General features: G+C 38.5%; 1 protein-coding gene across 1 annotated transcript in view; it reads left to right on the forward strand.

The window, feature by feature from the left end:
* VPS13A (vacuolar protein sorting 13 homolog A) overlaps positions 1-16730 on the forward strand; it is a 177331-nt gene extending 160601 nt beyond the window's left edge. The window contains exons 69-72 of the mRNA XM_059724803.1: positions 2760-2845; positions 3494-3617; positions 7480-7554; positions 10401-16730. Of these exons, the coding sequence (XP_059580786.1) occupies positions 2760-2845; positions 3494-3617; positions 7480-7554; positions 10401-10451 (336 nt within the window). The 3' untranslated portion in view covers positions 10452-16730. The remainder of the gene's footprint in view (positions 1-2759; positions 2846-3493; positions 3618-7479; positions 7555-10400) is intronic.
* The last annotated feature ends 3596 nt before the right edge of the window (positions 16731-20326 follow it).

Here is a 20326-nt window from a genome sequence, read left to right on the forward strand (position 1 = left end):
CACTGAAAATGTATTTGATCATGGTTAATTGGTTCATAGGAAACTCATAGTCTACTTTTAGCTGAATAATGTAAAATGGACCTTTAAATATTTATCACATCATTCAATAGATTCAATTTGATTAATTTTACTAGACTTGCTCTGCTAATAGTTTGTTCCACTTTTTATTGGTAGAATCATTTAGAATAGGTTTGAATCAGTATGAATAGTTAGTGGTTTTAAGTATTTTTGTTCTTAGAGGTATGTATGTATATATGCATTTATGTAAATTAACCATTGGTCCTTAGTGTTTAAATATGGCATTCTCACCAGTAAATTAGTACAGAACTATGTTTTTTCTAACAAGTTTATAAAAGTGGTTCCTTGAGCAATGCTGCTATACTGTAGACTAAAATATGAAAGTTCAAATCTTTATACATGAATAATTCAGTTTCATTTGGGGAAAAATAGAATTACGAACATAAGGATAAAATTCTGTCCCCAAAAAGGTCTGTAGGAGTTCTGCCATTCACTTCTGTGGACCAAGGTTCCACCAGAGAGAGAATTTTTGACTAAAAGGGATCGTTATTTTATTTTCTTAATCTAAGGTATATTTTAATTTTTGCTTTGTGTCCAGTCCTTAGTTGAGGGTATGGAGAGTAGCTGAATAAAATAACTGGTATTTTGTACAGGAAACTGGAAACTGTAACAGGAACAAGCAAACATTACATCCCTTTTATTTGTATTTTTCTAGCGAGATTTGATAGTGATGTTGTTATTCACTAAAATTCTAAACCAGTGTAATAAAACTAGTGCTTTAATGGAACCCAAAGGTTCTTAACATTTGATTTACATATCATAGATAAATTAATGCAGATTTGAGGCTGTTTTGGGATGTTTCCTTCTCCAGAATTTTGAGTTTAGTGAAACTCAAAACCCTGAACATTAACGAAGGAAGAGTTAAGATATCAGTCGGCACATGCTAGGTTACATCCTGTTACGGGAATAGCTGAGTTTTTAGTGGGGACAAAAGAGTCAATGATATGAGTTTCAAGCCTGTGCAAAAGAAACTTATGAAAATATTATGGGGAAGGTTGGTTTGGTTTCATTTGGCTTCTTTGTAATTTGAAGGCTGTATTTGGGGCACCTCTTGTTTAAATGATCCTACATTTGGATCGCTGTTCATACCCTATACCTTCATGAACAAATTTCAAGGCAATCTGACTAATTGTGCAGATGTTAGAGCACTTGCTTAGAAAGAGTCAAACTATAAACAGAAAGAGCTTCTTAACCTAAACTGTAGTAGTGCTTATACACTGATATAATGCCATTGTGTGGGTTTTTTTTTTGTCTTGTTACATTGCCTTTTTTTTCTGTACAAAACTATCATATAGCAAAGAGTAAAATCCTTAGGTCACGCAGAGTTCACTTCTGTTAGCTTGTAATAGAATTTGCTGGTATCATTTGAGAATGACTTTTTTATTGTATTAATGTGTACAATGATTGATAACCAATAGTTAGTGGTAATTTAAGAGAGAACTGAGTTATGAGGCATGCAGGTTTTTGGAAGCTTAAATACCAGGTCTCTTATTTCAAGCTCTGTTTATTTGTAGTTAAGGAGTTTGGTCTTTTTTTAGTTTATGGAAAATAAAGCTATTAACTAAAATATGCAGGACTTTCTTATGTATTTACAATGTGTTAATTGATGAAAGAGAAATGGCTTCTGTCCTCTTCTCAGCATAACAGGATCCAGATTAAAGGAAATGTCTTAGGATATACGTTAGAATGCTCTTGAACTATCAAGAGTCATCACAAGTAAAGGAGCTGTGTAAGAATTGAAGCTGAAAGAGAAACCTGTTTCTGAATTCTATATAATTTCTAATTTCACTGAAACTCCTATGTCTGTTAAGTAAAACTAGGATTAGAGGGTCTCAACACTTGGAATTGAAGAGTCTGATAGTAACTAATTTAATTAAAATTAACTTGTGAATAATGAAAAGATACATCTATAGTATTTGCAGAATCTATTATAAAGAAGTTTGGAAATTGAATAAATGAGATAGAAACATACTGTCCATCACATGACCTACAATAACTAGGCCATGTTTGACCGTACAGCTCATTCTATAAATGTCATTTTTAATTATAAGATTTAAATATTTAGAGTATTGTCTATGTAGAATACGCTAAATATTAAATATTTAGAATTTAAAATACATTCTATAGATACAGTTTTAATATTTAGAAGCTCCAGAACTCTTAAATGAAACAATGATTCAAATGTGTTAAGGTAATTAGGTTGGTCCTAATTAAAGATGGGAAGCAGAGTCCTCCTGATTTAGTTATTTTAAACCTATTTCTTGATAAGAATTTCAGTTGTATTGATCTACCCAGATTGGAATGTACTGTAAATATGAAGAAATTTGAGTTTAGAATTATATTTTGATTTATTTTAGCTCTTGCCAAGCCATTCATCATTAATGTCAAGGAAAACTCAGATTTATTTGAGTTACTGTATTAACAACAGTCAATTAACTTCACATAAAATTTTCTAAAGATCAAGTCTTTATGGCATAGATAAGGTGTCATAACCCTGTTAGCTGTATTCTGATTTGTTTCTTTTGTGTTGTGAGTAGTTTTATTCTGCTTATGAAAAAGGTTGGATGATGTGCTTGGTTAAAATGAACATGATTTAGATAAGTTTTGAGTAGACAAAATTTAAAAAATATATCAGTTAATATATGGGAAGCAACAGAACTTTTTTTTTCTCTTTCTCTTAGAAAATTGAAAATGGAAGATTTGCAAAGCTCAGATATATTGCACATGCAATGGTGAATAACACAGATTTGTTAATGGTAACAAAAAGGTAAAGATTTTCATCTTTCAATAAAATGTACTAATAAACCATTGCAACTTTAATTATTGTTAATAGGATAAGCAACTGTACTTATTCCATGGTTAAGTAAGTGTTGGCATGTGTGTGGATATGAATATGTGTACATCCAATATGGACAAAATGAATTTAGCATCCTGTTACTTACCTTATTCGTTGTTCTGTCTGGCACAGAATTACTGCCTTTATATAGTTTCTCTATTCTCTGTAATCCAGGGGAGGAAGATGTGTTTGATTTCGTATTTTCTATAGCTGAGAGAGAGATGGGCATTTTATCAGACTGAAATCAGGGCAGCTGTGTGTGGACTCAGGAATTAACAGTTATACAGCATATTGCAGGAAAAAGAATAATACAGAAGAGTTTGTTTTTTAGAGGCATAAAGTTCCAGGTTTATCATAGAAGACGGTTTGTGTTATAAATAAGTACATGAAACTGAAGAACTTGGTCTTCTTCAAAATTATGCCTTATGTATATTGCAGATAGCTTGAGGGAAACTACTTGAAATAATAAACAGCTTCACTGCATCCAGCTTTTAGATCCTAATTTCTTGAAAAACTAAGGTTAATTTTTTTCTATATAGATTTTTTTTTTAATTATTTGTCGTACTTTATTTTTGCTAGTGGTGTTTTGTTTGTGACGAAAGGAACATTTGGACAGCTGACATGTGAGTGGCAGTATACTTATGATGAGTTTACCAAAGAGCCATTCATTGTTGATGGAAGAAGATTACGTATCGAAGCCAAGGTATGATGGATGCTTGGTTAGTGGAACAAAATATGAAAACATTATTAGTTATCATTAAAATCATTAAGTAATTTAAATATTTTTATGAGAAATTAGTTTATTTCTAGCTGCTGGACTCTCTCCTAGTCTGAGATGCATTTATAGCAGGCCAAGACTTATCATGACAGTTTGTCATGTCCAAACCAACTTCTGCTCTGACTGAGCTGGGAAAACTGAGTATTTAATTTCTTAGACTTTAAAGTCAGTAAGCTGTGAGTCCCTTTTCTTCTCCTTTTCCATCCATATACTTATTTCCTGGAGGACAAGGTTTATTTAAATACAGCATCTCTCCGGACAATTTAAACCCTAAACAGATCTCTTACAGCTCTCTCTTTCTCTATTTGCTGCCTTCATTCCAAGGGTGATGGGCCTCACTGTGCAGAACAAGCAAGTTGTGTCCAGTCTGCTAAAATACCCTTTCAAGAATTATAGAAAAGCACCTTACTTACCTTACAAAATTACTTCCAGCTCATAGAGGAAAGAGTATGAACAGCCTGTTGTGGCCTCTAGTTAACCCAACATCCATCCCATCTCCCAGTCAACTTCCATAAGCTGACACACCTCTAGAAACATTACTGAGAGGGTGTTCATTAATCCTTAGGACACGAGATTCAAATGGCAAAGGTGTCTCCCCTGATCAGGGCTTCACTTGGAAAAATTCAAATATCTTTTCTAAATTCCCTATCCCTTTGATTGATAAAGAGTCTAGAATCCTCTCTTGGGAGCAGGAAAAAGAGATTACCTTTCCATAGATTTCGTCTGTTGGATTTCAAGGGACATTGGGGCTCAGTACCTCTTAATAGGATGCACCGCAAAAAGTATCATGGTCTCAGAAGAACTGTTAATTCTAGAACAGAGTTCACAGAATACGAGTGCTTGTATGAAGAGTTGTGCCCTTATGTGAAGGCAGCGGTTAAATTGGGTGTGGGGGTTAGCTGTTTGATTAAGGCTTTTCTTGCATTAAAATAACATCTCAAATTTAGATATTATAAACAGTTAAATTTGTAGACTATACATTGAGGATTACTGTTGAAGGATGCTTTTTATGATCTTGTTTGCTTTACAAATAATAACTTTTATGAATGTTCTACTGTTGGTGCACAAGTACTCCATATGCTCAGATTTTTGGCATCTTTTGGCTATAGCATGCAGAGACTGTTGACTTTGAGATATTTAGGAAATAAAGAAGATGGACCATGCCAACTATCATTCAGTTCTTCTCATTGCTTCCTAGTTTGTAGTCAAAGTGGCTTGAAGATCATAGTTTGTCTGCTTAGCAGTTCCTACTTCTTACATTAATTAGATATCCTGTTAGTTAATTGCCAGCTTACAGTTTCATTATAAATGTTTCAGTTTGTTTTTCTTTACCTAAATAAGATGCTGTGCTCCAGGATGTTAAGCTTCTTGAGTCCCTGAAATAAATGGGAGGAAGTGAAGCCAACTGGTGATGTTTAGGAGTGCACTGAAAAAGGGTTTTTTTTGTCGACACCGACAGCCAATTATTAACCAGCCATATCGGCTGATACCAATCCAATAACTGGTTTACAGGAATGCAGCCAGGCAGCATGGAGAGCAGCTCCCTGCAGATAAATCTGGGGGAAGAAAGGGGCACAGGAGAGGGCAGAAGGGGGGGGCAGATCTACGCCCCCACAGTGAGGGAGGGAGTGGTGCAGGGGCTTGGGGGTGCTGCCCAGCTAGGACAGTGAACGGAGGCCGGGACAGGGAGCGAGACAGCCACAGGCAGCTTGTCTAGGGTATCAGCATAAAAATGGTGGTGGGGGCGCTTGAACTAAAGCTCGTTGAATGAGCTTTATTTAGTTCAAGCATCACCACCACCATTTTTAAGTGTGGGGATGCTTTTAAATTGAGCAGGGTGAGGGTGGATGCGGACTGCTTGCTAAGGACTCAGGGCTCTCTGCTCTGCTGCCTTTGCCCTGAGGGCTCTGCGTCAGCTGCGTGTCCCCTGCTTGCCTGGCAGTGGGGGCATAACTCACCACCCCCCAGGTGGGCAGGAGACACGCAGCCCGCATGGTGCTCCCAAGGAAAAGGCAGCAGAGTGGAGAGCCCTGAGCCCACAGTGAGCAGCCTTCATCTAACCCATGCACAAATTGGGGGGGGGGGGGGGGGGCATGCCTCCCCCAGGGGGTGTGCGCAGATATGGGGAGCTGTCCCCATCCCCTGCCGTGCCCCCTGGATGAGCCACCCACTGCTCCATCCTGCCCTGGCCCCAGGTCCCATTCACTGCCTTGGCTGGGCAGCGCCCCCAGCCCCTGCCCCATTCCCCCTCTCACAGTGGGGGCCTTGATCTGCTCCCTCTCCTTTCTCTCCCCAGTGCCTCTTTCCCTCCACAAACTTCTTACAGGGCACTGCTCTCCACACTGCCCCGCTGCATTCCTGGCCACATGCATGCACGCGGCTGCATGCATATACATAGTGTCTAGGGGCCCCGGAGAAAAAGCATATTATATTTATCAGTGACATCAGCTACACTGGCCAAAAAAGCTGACAGCTGATGATGTTAATTTTCCTTTTATTGGCGCTGATCCGATATGGCACCAATATATTGGTGCACCTCTAGTGATGTTTGTATTTCCTTGGGAAATGGCACCTTTTGCAAAAGCATGGCATTTTCAAGATTTTTATGGCAGCAAATACATCTAAGCAAATCCAGGAGACTTTTATCTGATCCAGTGTAGCTGTCCCCTGAAAAGTTTGAGTTCTGACTGATTCTTAAGCCTTCATTTTTTTTACCTTTGTACAGAGACAGGATAAACCCACCAAGAAATTGCCAGAGAAGATAGTGTGAGGACTTCCAGATAAAATCATTACCTAAGCCTTCTTCCCAGTACTTTACATCATTCTTCAACTCATTTAGTTCTTACCAAAGCTCACCGTAACTACAGCATTGAGGATTCAGTGACAAGTAAGAGATGGAAGAGCACATGAGACTGGCATCTCTCCAGTCTTTCTGTGTAATTCAGAACACTAAGAATCCTACTTGGCTTTAGTTTATAGAGTCTTTTAAGAGACAGTCACAGTATTTCATTAGAACCAACACATTCACCTGCCACAGTCAGAGCATCACCTAAACTATTTGTCTCCATTACAAGAGAATGAAAAACAGCTTCCTATCTAGAGTCTATCAAACTGGATTTCTTGTGTGAGCTTTGTGGTAACTGAAATAGAAACTGACCACCACACTTGGAGCTCATTTCCCCAGAGATTGCTAAAGAACATGTCTATTTCTGACAAGTGAAAAATAGCTAATTGGACAGGGTCCATTTACAAGACAGTATACTATAATTGGAACATCCAAGTTAAAATGATGCATTTGGCAAAGCTGTGCGAGTCTCATCTGTTCTCCTGAAGACTCCCAAATTCCCATTCCATTACTTGGGTCCACTTCTTACAAGTTAACATTAATGGACTGTGCATATAGGCTGTTGCTCAAAGAAAAATGAACGGTTACTTACCTGCATCATAATTGGAGTTCTACAGGATGTATGTGTGTTTTAAGGTTTGTCCTCTATTCCCACGTTCCTAGTAGTTTGCTGTTGTAGGTGACTGAGAGGAAATGGTCACAGTTGGTATTGTTTGTTATGCCTTCAGTGCAGAAAAGGAGTTTTTTAAAGGTATATGTATGTCATATGGACACTGGTGGTAGAAAGTTTGAGCTTATGGCGTATTACCTTATGAAGTACTGTGTGCACACAATAGGTAAATTGAGCATTGGATAGTACATCTCTTAGAACTCCAGTTGCTCAGACCTACTTTCTCATTCACTAAGTTTGAAAGTTAAGTTTATTAATTGTTTCTTTTGTAGGAACGGGTTAAATCTGTATTTCATGCCAAAGAGTTTGGAAAAATAATTAATTTTAGAACACCGGAGGATGCCAAGGTAAATGTAATACTTTAACATCAGTGTCGACCTGTTAAGGAAAAAATGCTTCATTTTTTCATATTTATAGTGACAGGAAATATCTTAAGGACTACAGATTCAAATTCTATGTTTTTCAGAGCAAGTCATGAGATAAGTGCTGTTTGCCAATTAGAGTATAAATCTACTGTTTGAAACAATAGTGACTCTTAAAATACCCTTAAAATGTACTTAGCATTCAGATAACACACTCATGTCTAGAATGTTTTGTGGATGTTAACTAAACAAACTTGATAACACCCTTCCATCATTATAGTGGATATTTTGAAACCTGAAATTTCCCTTATCATTTGTGTATAAGGTATTATAGTATTCACAGTTTAAATAGGTTACGGTCTTATGGACAGAAGTAAAAAAAACCTATAGTTGTCTGTTAATTTGTACAGTAAATCAAAATACATCAATAAAAGCCTTAAGATACTCGTTCATACATAGTGTTCCACATTTTCAGTTTTTACCGATTTTTTTTTTTTCATCAATAAATTCTGATTTTTTTTTTTTAATTGAAGTTATTCATTTTTTTACTGATTTATACCCTTTTTCAGTTCACTCAATTTTACCGGGTACAGTAAAATCTCTGTTAGCCAGCGTGAGTGGGGAATGGCTGGGGGTGCTGGTAAGCTGGTTACCTGAGGCACAGGTTTCTGGCTGGACTGGGGGAGCGGGGTATGGTGGCAGTGGCTGCATGCAGGCTGGGGGAAGGGGGCTGGAGCCACTACCTGGGGGCTCAGGGCTCCCGGCTCTGACCCCAGGCGGGACAGGAGGGGCCACGGGAATCGCTCTTGGGGCGGGCAAGTCCCAGCTGCACCCTGGCAGCTCCAGCTGCCACCCTGCCCTGGGTGCTGGGAGCTGCAAGCCCCACTGGGGAGCCAGGTGGGAGAGCCCAGCCCTGCTCCCTGCAGCCGGTGCTACACCTGGCTGCTCTGCACGGGCTTGTGGGGCTGGAGCCACTGCCTGGTGGCGCAGGGCTCCCAGCTCTGACCCTGGGCAGGGCGGGAGGTGCCAGAGTCAGAATTGGGGTTGGGCCCTGTCCCCCATCCCCAATGCATCCAGCTGCATGCCACTCCTGCCAGCCCCTGGGCTGCACCATGGCATAATGCAGGCAGGTGGTGTCGGCTGCTCCTGAGGCCACTGCATCAGGCTGGGGTGAGTGGAGACAAGCAGAGCCCAGGAGGGTTCAGGGCTTGGCACTGCCCAGAAGCTGCAGGCAGCTGGCATTGGCTGCTCCTGGGGTGGGGTGAGCAGTGACAAGCTGCATTGTGCCCCTGGGTCTCCGCTTGTTTCCCCTGCTGCAGCAGCCCTGGGAACAGCCCATGCCAGATTCAGAGGGAACTGTAAGTGGGTGCGGGGGGGGCGGGGGCATGGCTCTTTCTGCTACACACACCCCAGGGCAGCTGTGGGCTAGGGGGCTGCATTGGATGCTCGTCCTGAGTGCAGATCTGGGGGCACATGGCCCCCAGGAAGAGCCTTGCACAGCCCCCCAGCCTGCAGCCTTCCCGGGGTGTGCATAATGGCAAGAGCTATGCCCCACCCCCCATCCCACACCCGCACCCACTGACAGATTCCTCCTCTTTGCTCCCTGCTGGAGCCCCAGGAGTGGCTGCGCCCCGCCCCTTCCCTAGTCCCAGACTTCCTTCCTTCCTCCCTCCCTCCCTCCCTCCCTCCCTCCCTCACTGCTATGGGAACATAGTCATTATTTTCCCCAATTTAAACCATTTTTTCTCTTTTCTTCCTTTTACCCCTATTTCAACCTGGTTTTTATGTTTGAAAGATAAACCCCAAAAAATTCCTGGATTTTTTTAAATAACTGAAAATGCAGAACACTATTCATACGTCACTACTCATAGTTTCTTGTAGTTGTATTTACAGTTAGCTATTTGATTGGAACCAATTTATATTGACGAGTCAGGTCCCTTGAAGCCCTGGAAGTGACAGGGTCCTGGCCCTGCAGACAGTGGTGACATGCTTTTTGCTGATCAGTCAAATCAACTGTGCCAGGACCCACCTGGGAGACCTAATCCTGCAACGAAAATGATGTGTTTTTCACCTTCAGTCTCATCACCCTCAGTATGCCATTTATGCCTCTTACAAGGATTTTGCCTTTTCATGTTGATTACTGGAGATGGACTGCCCTCCCCAAAACTAGTCGTCCAAGCCACTACCCTTTCTATCTACATTAAACTTATTTGTAGGAGAAATCAATGTTCAGTGTATTTGTTGACTTGCTTGTACATTTATTTTACTATATGTAGATATGTATAAATGCATATTACCTTAAGATGTTAGTGTATCTAAATGAAATAGCCATATTATCATATTGCAGGAATCTCAAGATTGTCTGATCCTGTCCTTATCTGTGCAATCCACATTCTTTTCTGTTGCATCTAAAACTTAAATTATAACACTTTGGTGACGGGAACTGTCTCATTCTGTCATCTGTGATTTGTATATTTGGATAGCATGAAATAGTAATCATGATTTTTCTCTCAGATTTGTGGGAATCTTTGCTGTTTTACACAATAGTAATGAATATCATTGTTCATACAACTGCAGATTAGAGAGCTGGCGCCTTGGCCTAGCCAGGTGATTTAGCAGTTTCCAGTATGTTGCCATGTAAGAAATTTGAGTTTGAATTTTAAGATGTTTCAGTTCTGAGGCAAGAAATAATATTATAGACTCTAAACCTTGTGTTGTGTTGTTATCCTGATTAGGAGCAGTGATTAAGTGGTGAAATATTTGACTCAGTGAAATTTTCTACTGCACTGTACAGCGTTTACTAAGAATTTTTTCTCCATTTTACTTCACAGTGGATCCTTTCTAAATTGGAAGAAGTGAGAGAGAATCATCCAAAATTGTAATACTCCAAGAATCGTCCAGATTTGGACAATCTGAAAGGCAGTTCTGGCTGTTACCCTTTAATTCCTGTATAACATGTGAAACTGAGTATCAGCAAAAAGGAAGAAAGGGGTGGGGGGGAATTATAAAGATTTTACTATAATAGCTTCAGTTTGCCAATATAATATATTATTGTAATCAAGTTTTACTTGCATAAACAGTTACTGTCAGGTAATTCTAGTGATCAGAAAAGTTTCTACTGACTTTTGGCTTGTTGGGGCTTTTATACATAAGAATTTTAAGTATGAGATTCTTTAAAAATACACTGTATAGTGAAGGTGTGTTACCTTTGATTCTTTCATGTCTGCGATAGTGTCTGAGCTCTGGAACAATCCTTATGATTTTATGTGGAACACTACCTTCTGGTGGTGATCAGATTCCCAAAATCAAATTCTAGTTCTCCATCCAATTTTCACACGGATTTCAGCCACCCTGCTGTATCAACATTTATTGACATTCAAATGACCTTATCAGGGAACAGATGGACATATCCAGCACCAGTCCTTCAGCAAAAAGAAAATTAAGAATGACAGTGCTGACCAGAAGTGTGCAATTTAGATATTTAATTCTAGAGAAGCTTTTTATTAATAAATATAATGGAATTATTTTCTTTACTTTTTGTATATAAATGAACAGTTGGTGATAAATTTAAAATATAGTACCACTTTTAGGGTAAAGATTTTTATATACTACTCAAATTAGCAAATTGCCTCATAAACCCATATCTTGCTAGTTATAGAAAATCGCATGTTAGTTGACCAACAGAGGTGATGATCTGGAGAGGAGAGAGGCTACACCTGTGCAATAATGTTATAAGTATGCTTTACTTTAACTACATCAGATTATCAATGGATTTGCAACAGAAATACCAGCGGGTGTCACTGAGTTCTAAGAGCACTGTTTCATGTCTAACTATCTCTTGGATTATGCAGTAGCTCATGAAAAGCAACCTAGTAAATTCCAGAAGACGAGAGCGCCAATCAGATTTTATGTTCAAATTGTATTTCTATTAAAATAATTTACTAAGGTAATAGTAATTACTACTTCACATTTGCCATTTTCAGCCTTAATGCAACTAATTAAACTGTTTCTGTTAAACATTTCGTGTTCAGCTGGAATAAATATGAGGCAGCAGAACATTATTAAAGAGAGCCTGCGATGATGTCATATTATTTAACTTGTTTTCATGATGTATTTGTAGTAATGTTTGAGGGTGACTTAAAAATAAAATGTAGGGGTCAGTTGATATAAAAGGTTAAGAGGAACTGTGGTATATGAACATATTGCTTAATCCAGATTTTGAACACTAGAATGTCTGATGCATGTAGTAAGTATCTACTACCAAAATATTTTTTCCAAAACATTGTTTGGAATATGTAAAGCTAGTGCAGTGTAGAGCTATTCCTCCTGAAATTACTGGTGGTGCTGGGTGATCCAAAATGTTGCTTTGTTGTAAAAGCTAAAGTAACTGGCATGTCAAACTGCAGTTGTATTTATTTAATTCATACTAAGTCTTGCCTGCTGTGTTGTGTAACCTTTCATCTGGTTACCAAATATATTGCTATATTGTAATTTTTCCCCAGAACATTTATTCTTTGCTATATTGAATGTAAATTGAATCAAGAGATTATAAGCAAGTTCCAAAATGACAGAGATTGTGTTACTCCACGCCTACATATTGCTTTGTAGCATAAGAAATTTACCCCAAGAGCATTTGTTCAAATTATAGTTGCCAAACTAATTGAGTGTTGCCTTACATGACTTCCTCAGTTCTAGCTGAATATCAGATGGAACAATGTTTCTGGATGCCTACTTTTTACCCATAACAATTTTTTATCTTCAATCCAGCTGGATCGCAATCTCTTCATAATCATTTTACTGCACATCTGCTCCTGAAATGTCTCCATTTGGCTTCCCTCAGAATTTTGTATTTTCTTATTCTGTATATTCCTGTTCTCTGTTGAAGCCTTTTTCTGGATTATCTCCAAACTTTGTTTGTTTGCATGTACTCCCCCGACAAAGTCACTCTTTCCAAATCCTATGTTCAGACTAATCAACTAACAAGTTCTTTGAGTTACATCAGTGCTTCCTTGATATTTACTGAGTAATTTTAATGCTGGGTACTTAAAATACATCCTTCAAGGCTATATAGGTCTGTGCTTAAGCTCTTAGTTTAGGGAATTATTATTTTTTTCCATTCTTTGTTATACTGGTAGAAATTTTAAATTCTTTTGATTGCAGACACCCAGAAAGAATCTTCCTTAGAGTGGTAAAGGAACCTGGAAAGAGTCTTAATCACCAGAGGTTTTCAAAAAGTCATTTGAAGGCCATATCCTGGTTTCAGAGCTATATACCAGGATCCTACCACACCATGGTTTTCTAGAACTCCCACTTCTTAGCACCAAATTAACCTGGGTATGCCTCTGTAACCTGGGACTTGTACAGCATCTTGACTAACCAGCCTCTGTGGAGCAGTCTTAACAATTATGTAATATCCTGGACAACCAGAATGTTATTCAACCTCCAAAGAAAAAAAAATGTTTTTATTCCACTACAAATAGGTGTATTGGTAACAGAAGCTCCGATAGACCAAAACTAAAAAAATAATAATAATTCAGAAACTTTAATAGTTTTGTTAAATACCAATTTTGCTGTCCAAATGAATGAGCACTATAAAATATGCAAGAGACCTAAGTAAAACATTATAAATGATAATATCTACTTTCTTTTCTATAAAATGGCAGAATTTCATTAAGATTTCTCTAATTTTTTTTTTCCCCAACCTTCAAAAATATAAATAAACAAAACCAGATATTAATGCAGCTTGGAATATGTTCCTTTTGAGAGAGTTAGTTTTGTTTCCATTTTGGCATTGCAGTCTTAATAGATTTTTTTTGTCTGTGCAATCGCACAGTGTCTTCAGGTTAAGGTACAAGTTTAGTTAAGGTGTATTTCTAGAGGTGAAAGGCTCACTTCCATTGCCTTCAAGGAACTGCGTGCATCCAAGGCCACATGTTGCACCTAAGATATGGTTAACCAGTTAATCATATCTTAAGCTGAGACCCAGCCACACATAAAAGCAACTAATATAGTCATAAAACAAGGAGTAAGCCACAAAGTTACTCCATAAAAATGTGTGGCTGGTTCCTATTGTGCCATGAATAGAACGTTTGGTTAGGTGCACCCCTGCAGCTGGGAGCCCTGTCAGTTGTTCTGGGCTGCATCACACACCTTCGTGGCTGGAGCATGGGTGATCTGATGGGCCTCCCATGGAGCCCTGTCAGTTGAGAGGGATCCCAGCCACAGGGTTTGCAACTTGGTGGTGCAGGATGAGCCCAGGATCAAGATGTGCAATTGTGTGGATTGTGTGTTGGATTCTAATGCACCTTCATCTGCACTTCTGGCAGGGGCCTAAGTGAGAGCAGAATCAGTCTTTAGTCTTAATCTTTGTTTAATAAGTAGTCAAGTTTTTCTAAGGGACTTTAATTAAAGGGAGAGTATTATAGTACTTAGTCTCAGCGTCAGTCAAAAATTAGATGCAAGATTTTAAGACCTACCTAACATTCTGGTAGTGTCTTATATTTTTCCCTCCTTTCTGTTTCTATTTCCAAAATGACAGTAGCTTATGGTGCTTTATTTTTCATAAAATACACTAATGTGTCAGTTCTGAGTTTTTCCTCTCAGGTTATGTAAGAAAATAGTAAATTAAGGATTACATGCAAGTATTACTGTATAATGGTAAAGTACAAATAAACTTGACATAGTTCTTGAACTTTAACTATAAAGCATGAAGTTTTATAAGATATTAGGGATATAAATTTCTATTTTTATGAATGAATTGGTATAATTTGCAGCACTTGTGGATAGTTTGCAGTATGGCAATATAATCAAACAATTCAAATATTTATACCTGCTACTGATACAATAGATTCATAGACATTCTCATTTTAATATCTGTATATAAAAGCTTGAGAATTTTCAAGCTTCACTACTGAGTCCAGCAAAGCTCAAAAAAAAGGAAAGAAAGGTTAGCAATAAATAGAAGCAGCTTTTTCACTGTATCACTAGCAAGGAGCCCAAAGAGTCCATTATGCCTAGCAGAGTGAATAAAAGTCTTCCAGGAAAAGATAAGAAAACTTTTCTTCCTTGTCATTCTGAAGCAAGCAGAAAGCCATCTCTTGAATGAAGATAAACTACCTCCTTCCAGAACAATTTCTAGAGATATGATTTTCCCCTTATTTAATGTATGGATGGAGTCAACATTGGACAAAGGTCAGATTTTATTTAACAAGATTATCTTTTTGAGCAGACCTGTCTTCCCTTCATATTTTCAGTGTTCATATTTTAACCAGAGCACCATGTAACAATAAACTGAACTGACTGTATTTGACATCGCAGAAATGTGTTTCCATATTCCCATATACAAATGTCATTGGAAAATCTGCAAGCTCTGTGAAGGTCACCATTTTTTATTCAGAATATTACTATTCTGCTTCTTGGTCCCAAGGTAATTATGAAGCCCCTCAGGATGATTACAGCCAGACTTCAGTCTAATCTACATGAACACATGCCCATTTAAGGATAGCATCCCAAGGGAGCGCTAACTCCTTCAAGAATTGATAGAAATTACATGCCTGAATTTGAACTGATGGTCATCATAGGACTGTACCGCTAATCAAAGAGTCTTCTGAGATCATAACATAAATACCATAACTGGATCATGAGATCTAGGTCAGATTAACATAACTAGGTCATGGGGGGGGGCGCTCAGGCGAAGGCAGCAAAATTGCCTCAATTTAAAACTTTTCCCAAATGACAGAAAATGGATCACAAAAATACCTCCAGTGCATCACTACCTGCAAGTAAGTGTGATAATGTGTAAATCTTTGGCCCGCGGAGCAATTCCAATACATCTTATCATGTCAGTAGTCCTCTTGAAGACGATCTCTTAGCCATGTTAGCAATCAGTCATTGCTCTACATTGTAATGAGAGCCTTTCAGGGTTACCCAGGAAGTGCAAAAGAAGAGATTGATTACCTATAACTCTCTAGTAAGTCAGTATGCATAGCTTGCCCTTTGGAATGTTTCCATTCCAGCATCAAGGAGTGTGCGCAGGCAATTTTCCAAATGAATCAGTTGTATACCAGTAAATAACCTTTCCCATAAAGATTGTTTTAAGCATGTATCACTGGTATTTTACTTCAATCTATTCTAGTTGTGTTATTAAGAAAATGATCTTCCGATACAGCGCACTATAAAAGGCACATTTGAAGGAGCTAAGTAAAGATTTACAACAACATATAGAAACAGTTCTATTTCCTGAATTGCCTCCATAAATTACAACGATCCTAATATTCACATCACAAAACAGCATGTTTAAAAAAAGTCACTGGGAACTTTGGTACAAAAAACCAAAGTATTTTCTCAGACTGTAGTAGCTGTAACAGTGAACATTGCAGCAAGTGAACTGCTGTTATTTGACAACACAAGGACTATGTTTGCTTGCTTAAGACTATTTGAGGCACATAAGAGTTAGAAGATGAAAAAAATTGTGGCTTCAAATTAATGCAAATTGAACCCTGTTAAGCTCCTAAAACTCAAAAAGTTCTTATGATGTTATTTGCAAATCCCCAAACGTACGTTAAATCAGATCATATAAGATTATTTCCAAACTTCATTTTGTTCTGTTGATATTGAATGGTACACGCAGAACTATAGTTCACCCCTTAATAGATATTGCAGCTAGCAGCAGGGAGAGAGACCTGTCCACATTTTTCTGTTGTCAAAGATGAAAAGATCATTCTCGGTGTCATCTGTGCTTGAACTGAAACTGCATTAATAAGAACTGGCTGGGATGAGGTGCTGTCTCAATGCACAAACAAAACGTGACTGGTACAGTCTTTTCTAATCTATTTAATCAATGATGAATGGTAATTCCAATGTTTTAAATGTTCACTTTATGGGTGGGGGTGGAAATATATAGAATTACAAACCAAACCATTTCCAATGCAGGTATTGCAGATGAAAAAATGCAGACCAGGCTTTCTGCTAAAATAATTATGTATTTGTAAATGACTTGGACCTTCTTGTATCTTTTTCTGACATTCTGATACCAAACCAAAACTTTCAGTTTTCTGTTCTTAAATTTTTTGTGTATAAGATAAATAATTGTCTTGGTAGACAGCTAAAACTAATTAAAATGAAAATTGTGCTCACATAAAGAAATAAATATTTACACTTATTATGTATTGTTACAGGACATTTTTATTCTTTGGTATTTAATTGCCTGCCAACAGTTCTATAGTTAAATTAGCTAGTACCTCACTAATAACTTTCCAGGTAGCTGCCATCTTTCATGCATAAAAATCAGTTGCCTTTTACCCAACATGATACGATTTTTAAATATTGGGGTTTTTTTAAAAAAAAAAGATTATTTTGACCTATGCAGGGTTTGTATCCCAGAAAAGCTCTTTTATCGCATGCATCAGTGAGATGGAGCACAGCTTGTATAAATCAAATATCCGAATTGCTTTTTGGGGTGACTTGCAATATTTATAGCTTTTTAAGGCCCCAAAAGATCAGCATGATCATTGTGTCTTACCTCCTATATAGCTATAGCATTTTATCCAGTAATTCCTGCACCACATTATTAATTTCTGGCCTTTTAGCAAAACCCCGTCTTGACTTAGTTTTAAGGGTTGGAAAATGCATTACATCTCTAGGTAAATTATTCCCAAGAAGTAGAAGTTAACAATTTTCTCTTATGGAGGTCTGCAGGTCTCACTTGGATTGATTTCTTCAATGACTTTGGCATTCCATGTTTTGTCATGGCTAGATAAAGCCGTAAGCAACAGCATGGAGCGTGTGGGGGTAGAGTTCTTTCCAGTCCTAGGCACAGTAGTTGTAGGGGGTATACTAGAAAGTACAGATCTCACTTTCAGCAACTGGATGCCTCTATATTTCCTTTTCACTTCTTAAGTGCCTTAGTTTTTTGAATCTGAAAGAATTTGGTTTATGTTAACAGATGTGGTATTTGCTTCTGGGCAAAATATTACAGATTGTGTGTTACTATCATTGTTTTACTAGGTAATGAATGGGTACAATTTGGATACTGGTTGTTAGTGCTGGCAAGGATCTGTTATAATGAAAAAAATTCTGTGATTTTTTTTTTTTTTTTTTGGCCTTTATTAAGGGTTGTCAGAGAGGGACATGGAACTCTTCATGCTTCATCCCACTTAAACATCAAGCCAGTGATGTCTACTCTTTGAGCACAGTGATGCAACCAGTTATGTATCCATCTTACAGTGCTCTCATCTAGACTGCATTTCCTTAGCTGTGTCAAAAGCTTTACTAAAGTCATAATATCAAGTCTATGGCAAGGCGATGGTCTCTGTGGACTTGAAGGAAATCAGGAGAACCAAGCCTGGAGACACTGTATGCCATGAAGCTGCCAAGGTGACTGAGTCTTATATTAACCATTTCACAGCCATCTCTATTGACTGAATGCTATAGGTTATGCCTGAAACAGCAAGTGACCTACTGGTAGTATCTTGATAAGGCTTGTGGTGTAGAAACACCAACCACCTACAGTCAAGAACTAACAGTCTTGCTACTGCCCTTCAAAGTCAGACTCCTGACAGACATTCATTTTAAGGTGTGAAGGGACTGGGACTATCCCCAGCTGTGCCCTGGAGTGCCCTCAACTGAGTGTTGGGATCTGTCATGGGCCAGCACCAACTGGCCACACATTCAGTTTGTCACGATACAAATAAGCCAGAAAGTTGTTAGATGTTCACAACATGAAACACCTTTGTGGCTCGCTTACTGTATTATTGTGCCCAAGATTGATTTGAATGTGTGGCCGGTTACTGTTTAAGGCGCAACTAACCTGGTAATCGCATCTTAAATGTAATGTATCAGGGGCCAGAGACTGACCAGTCTAATTTCCCAGATCCTCCTCCTTCTGTTTCTTAGATGGCTATTATATTTGCCTTTTCCAGTCTGGGACTTTTGTCCACACATCTTGGCTTGCCTATTTTGTAGTTTTGCTTTCAATGGGGGTATCAAATTACAGAACAATCAGAATATGTTGCATCGAGCAGTTTTATTTATTAAAAATCGGTTGTTCCCCCCGCATACTAAATACATGACTAAAGGTTATAATAATCAATGGAAAAAAGCTCATAGCAAAATGATATTTCAGAATAATTCTGGGCTTCAAATGATTAAAGTGGAGGAATATGGCTTTTTTTTCCCACTACCCAATCAGCAGTGCTGTAACAGTTCATCCAAGTGAAAGCTGCTTAACCTTACAGAGATATTTATAGTTTTACCTGTGCAAGATTGTCTCTCTAAACAGGTTTTGAAACAAGCTCTGCTCTTCCAAGGCAAATTTTAAAAAATGTAATCTATGAATTTGCAGGCAGCTTCCTGGAACTCTGAACAACTCTGATTATGTTACAGTACCTTTCAGATGGCTTACACAAAATAATCTTTCTCAGATTTCAGGACCCAAGGCTTAATAGAATTTCCCAAAAGAGCTTTGTTTGATATGCTCTGAAAGTATCCTACAATTGTACATTAAGACAGGAAAGAGTTGTTACTTTTAATGCTGCTTAATTCATTCCATATGTACCTCCTCCTCCCTAATAGTATGGAAATGTTTCATTTATAGATTTAAACCCTGAATATTTCTGTGGCCTACAGTCAGTAAGTATACATAATGCTAGCTAGAGAGCATACATAGACTTAGCATACAGAAATATAGGTATATTAATTACAACTCAGCATCTATTGATACCCCAAATGTTGTTAAATGTTTGAAATAGAGGAAGATGGTGATGTATTTAAGGCTCTGGACTGGAGCTTCCAAGATGCATGGTCCTGTTCCTAGCCCTGCCACAGTTTAAATATTTGACATCGGACAACTCAATTATGGTAAAAAAAAAAATTAAAGGTGCCTAAGTGACTTGATAACTTTCTTTCCATTCCCCAAGTCACTTGGATATTTTGGAGTGTACCTTTGACACACACTGAGACTGCATGTATTACCAGCCTGCTCTCTGAAGAACTGAATCCCAGAGTTAATCTAACATTGGCTTTTCATCGTTTCCATTTGAAATCCTGTCTGGCATCATTGGACACTCCATGCTAAGGTCAATGGAAGTTTAAAGTTATGTAAAATGCAAGATAGGGTCCAGAGCCACTTTTTTCTAATGCAGGGGCTAGATCTGCCCACAAGCTACTACATCTGGCCCAGATGGCTACTGGAAGCTGCGGGAAGTGACCGGCCATAGAAGAAGCACACACTGCTGCTTCATGCCCTCACCTGTGCTTCCTTCATCCCCTGCCTGGCCAACAGCTAATCTCTTGACATGTTGCTGGTGACTGGGCAGCAGCATGCATGGGTGATCAGGTAGGGAGGCAGGTGGTAAGGGAAATGGGGGGACAGACCGCAAGGGGGCTAGTGGTGGGGGAGGGCAAGTAGCAGGGGCACAGTCGGGGGAGCTAGTGGTAGAAGAGCAAGATGTGGGGGTCACTGCCTTCCCTCTTTCCCTCCCGCTCCTCATGGTTGGGGATGAATTTAAGATGATCCTTCAATATTTAGATTCTATACATAGAAAATCAACACATCTATAATTTTGCATGTATAGAATCTAATGGGGGGGGGGGGCGTGGATCTTAAATTTGAACTCATCTTAGGTTCAGGTAAATACAGTAAGTCTGAATTATTAAAACTACCAGATGAAATCCTAGAGACCATTAAATCCCTTCCTAATAACAAGACACCAGGCACAGCTGGTACCTAGCTGAATTGTATAACTTTTATTTATATTCT

Source organism: Alligator mississippiensis, chromosome 3 (assembly GCF_030867095.1).
Source record: "Alligator mississippiensis isolate rAllMis1 chromosome 3, rAllMis1, whole genome shotgun sequence".
Lineage (NCBI taxonomy): Eukaryota > Metazoa > Chordata > Crocodylia > Alligatoridae > Alligator > Alligator mississippiensis.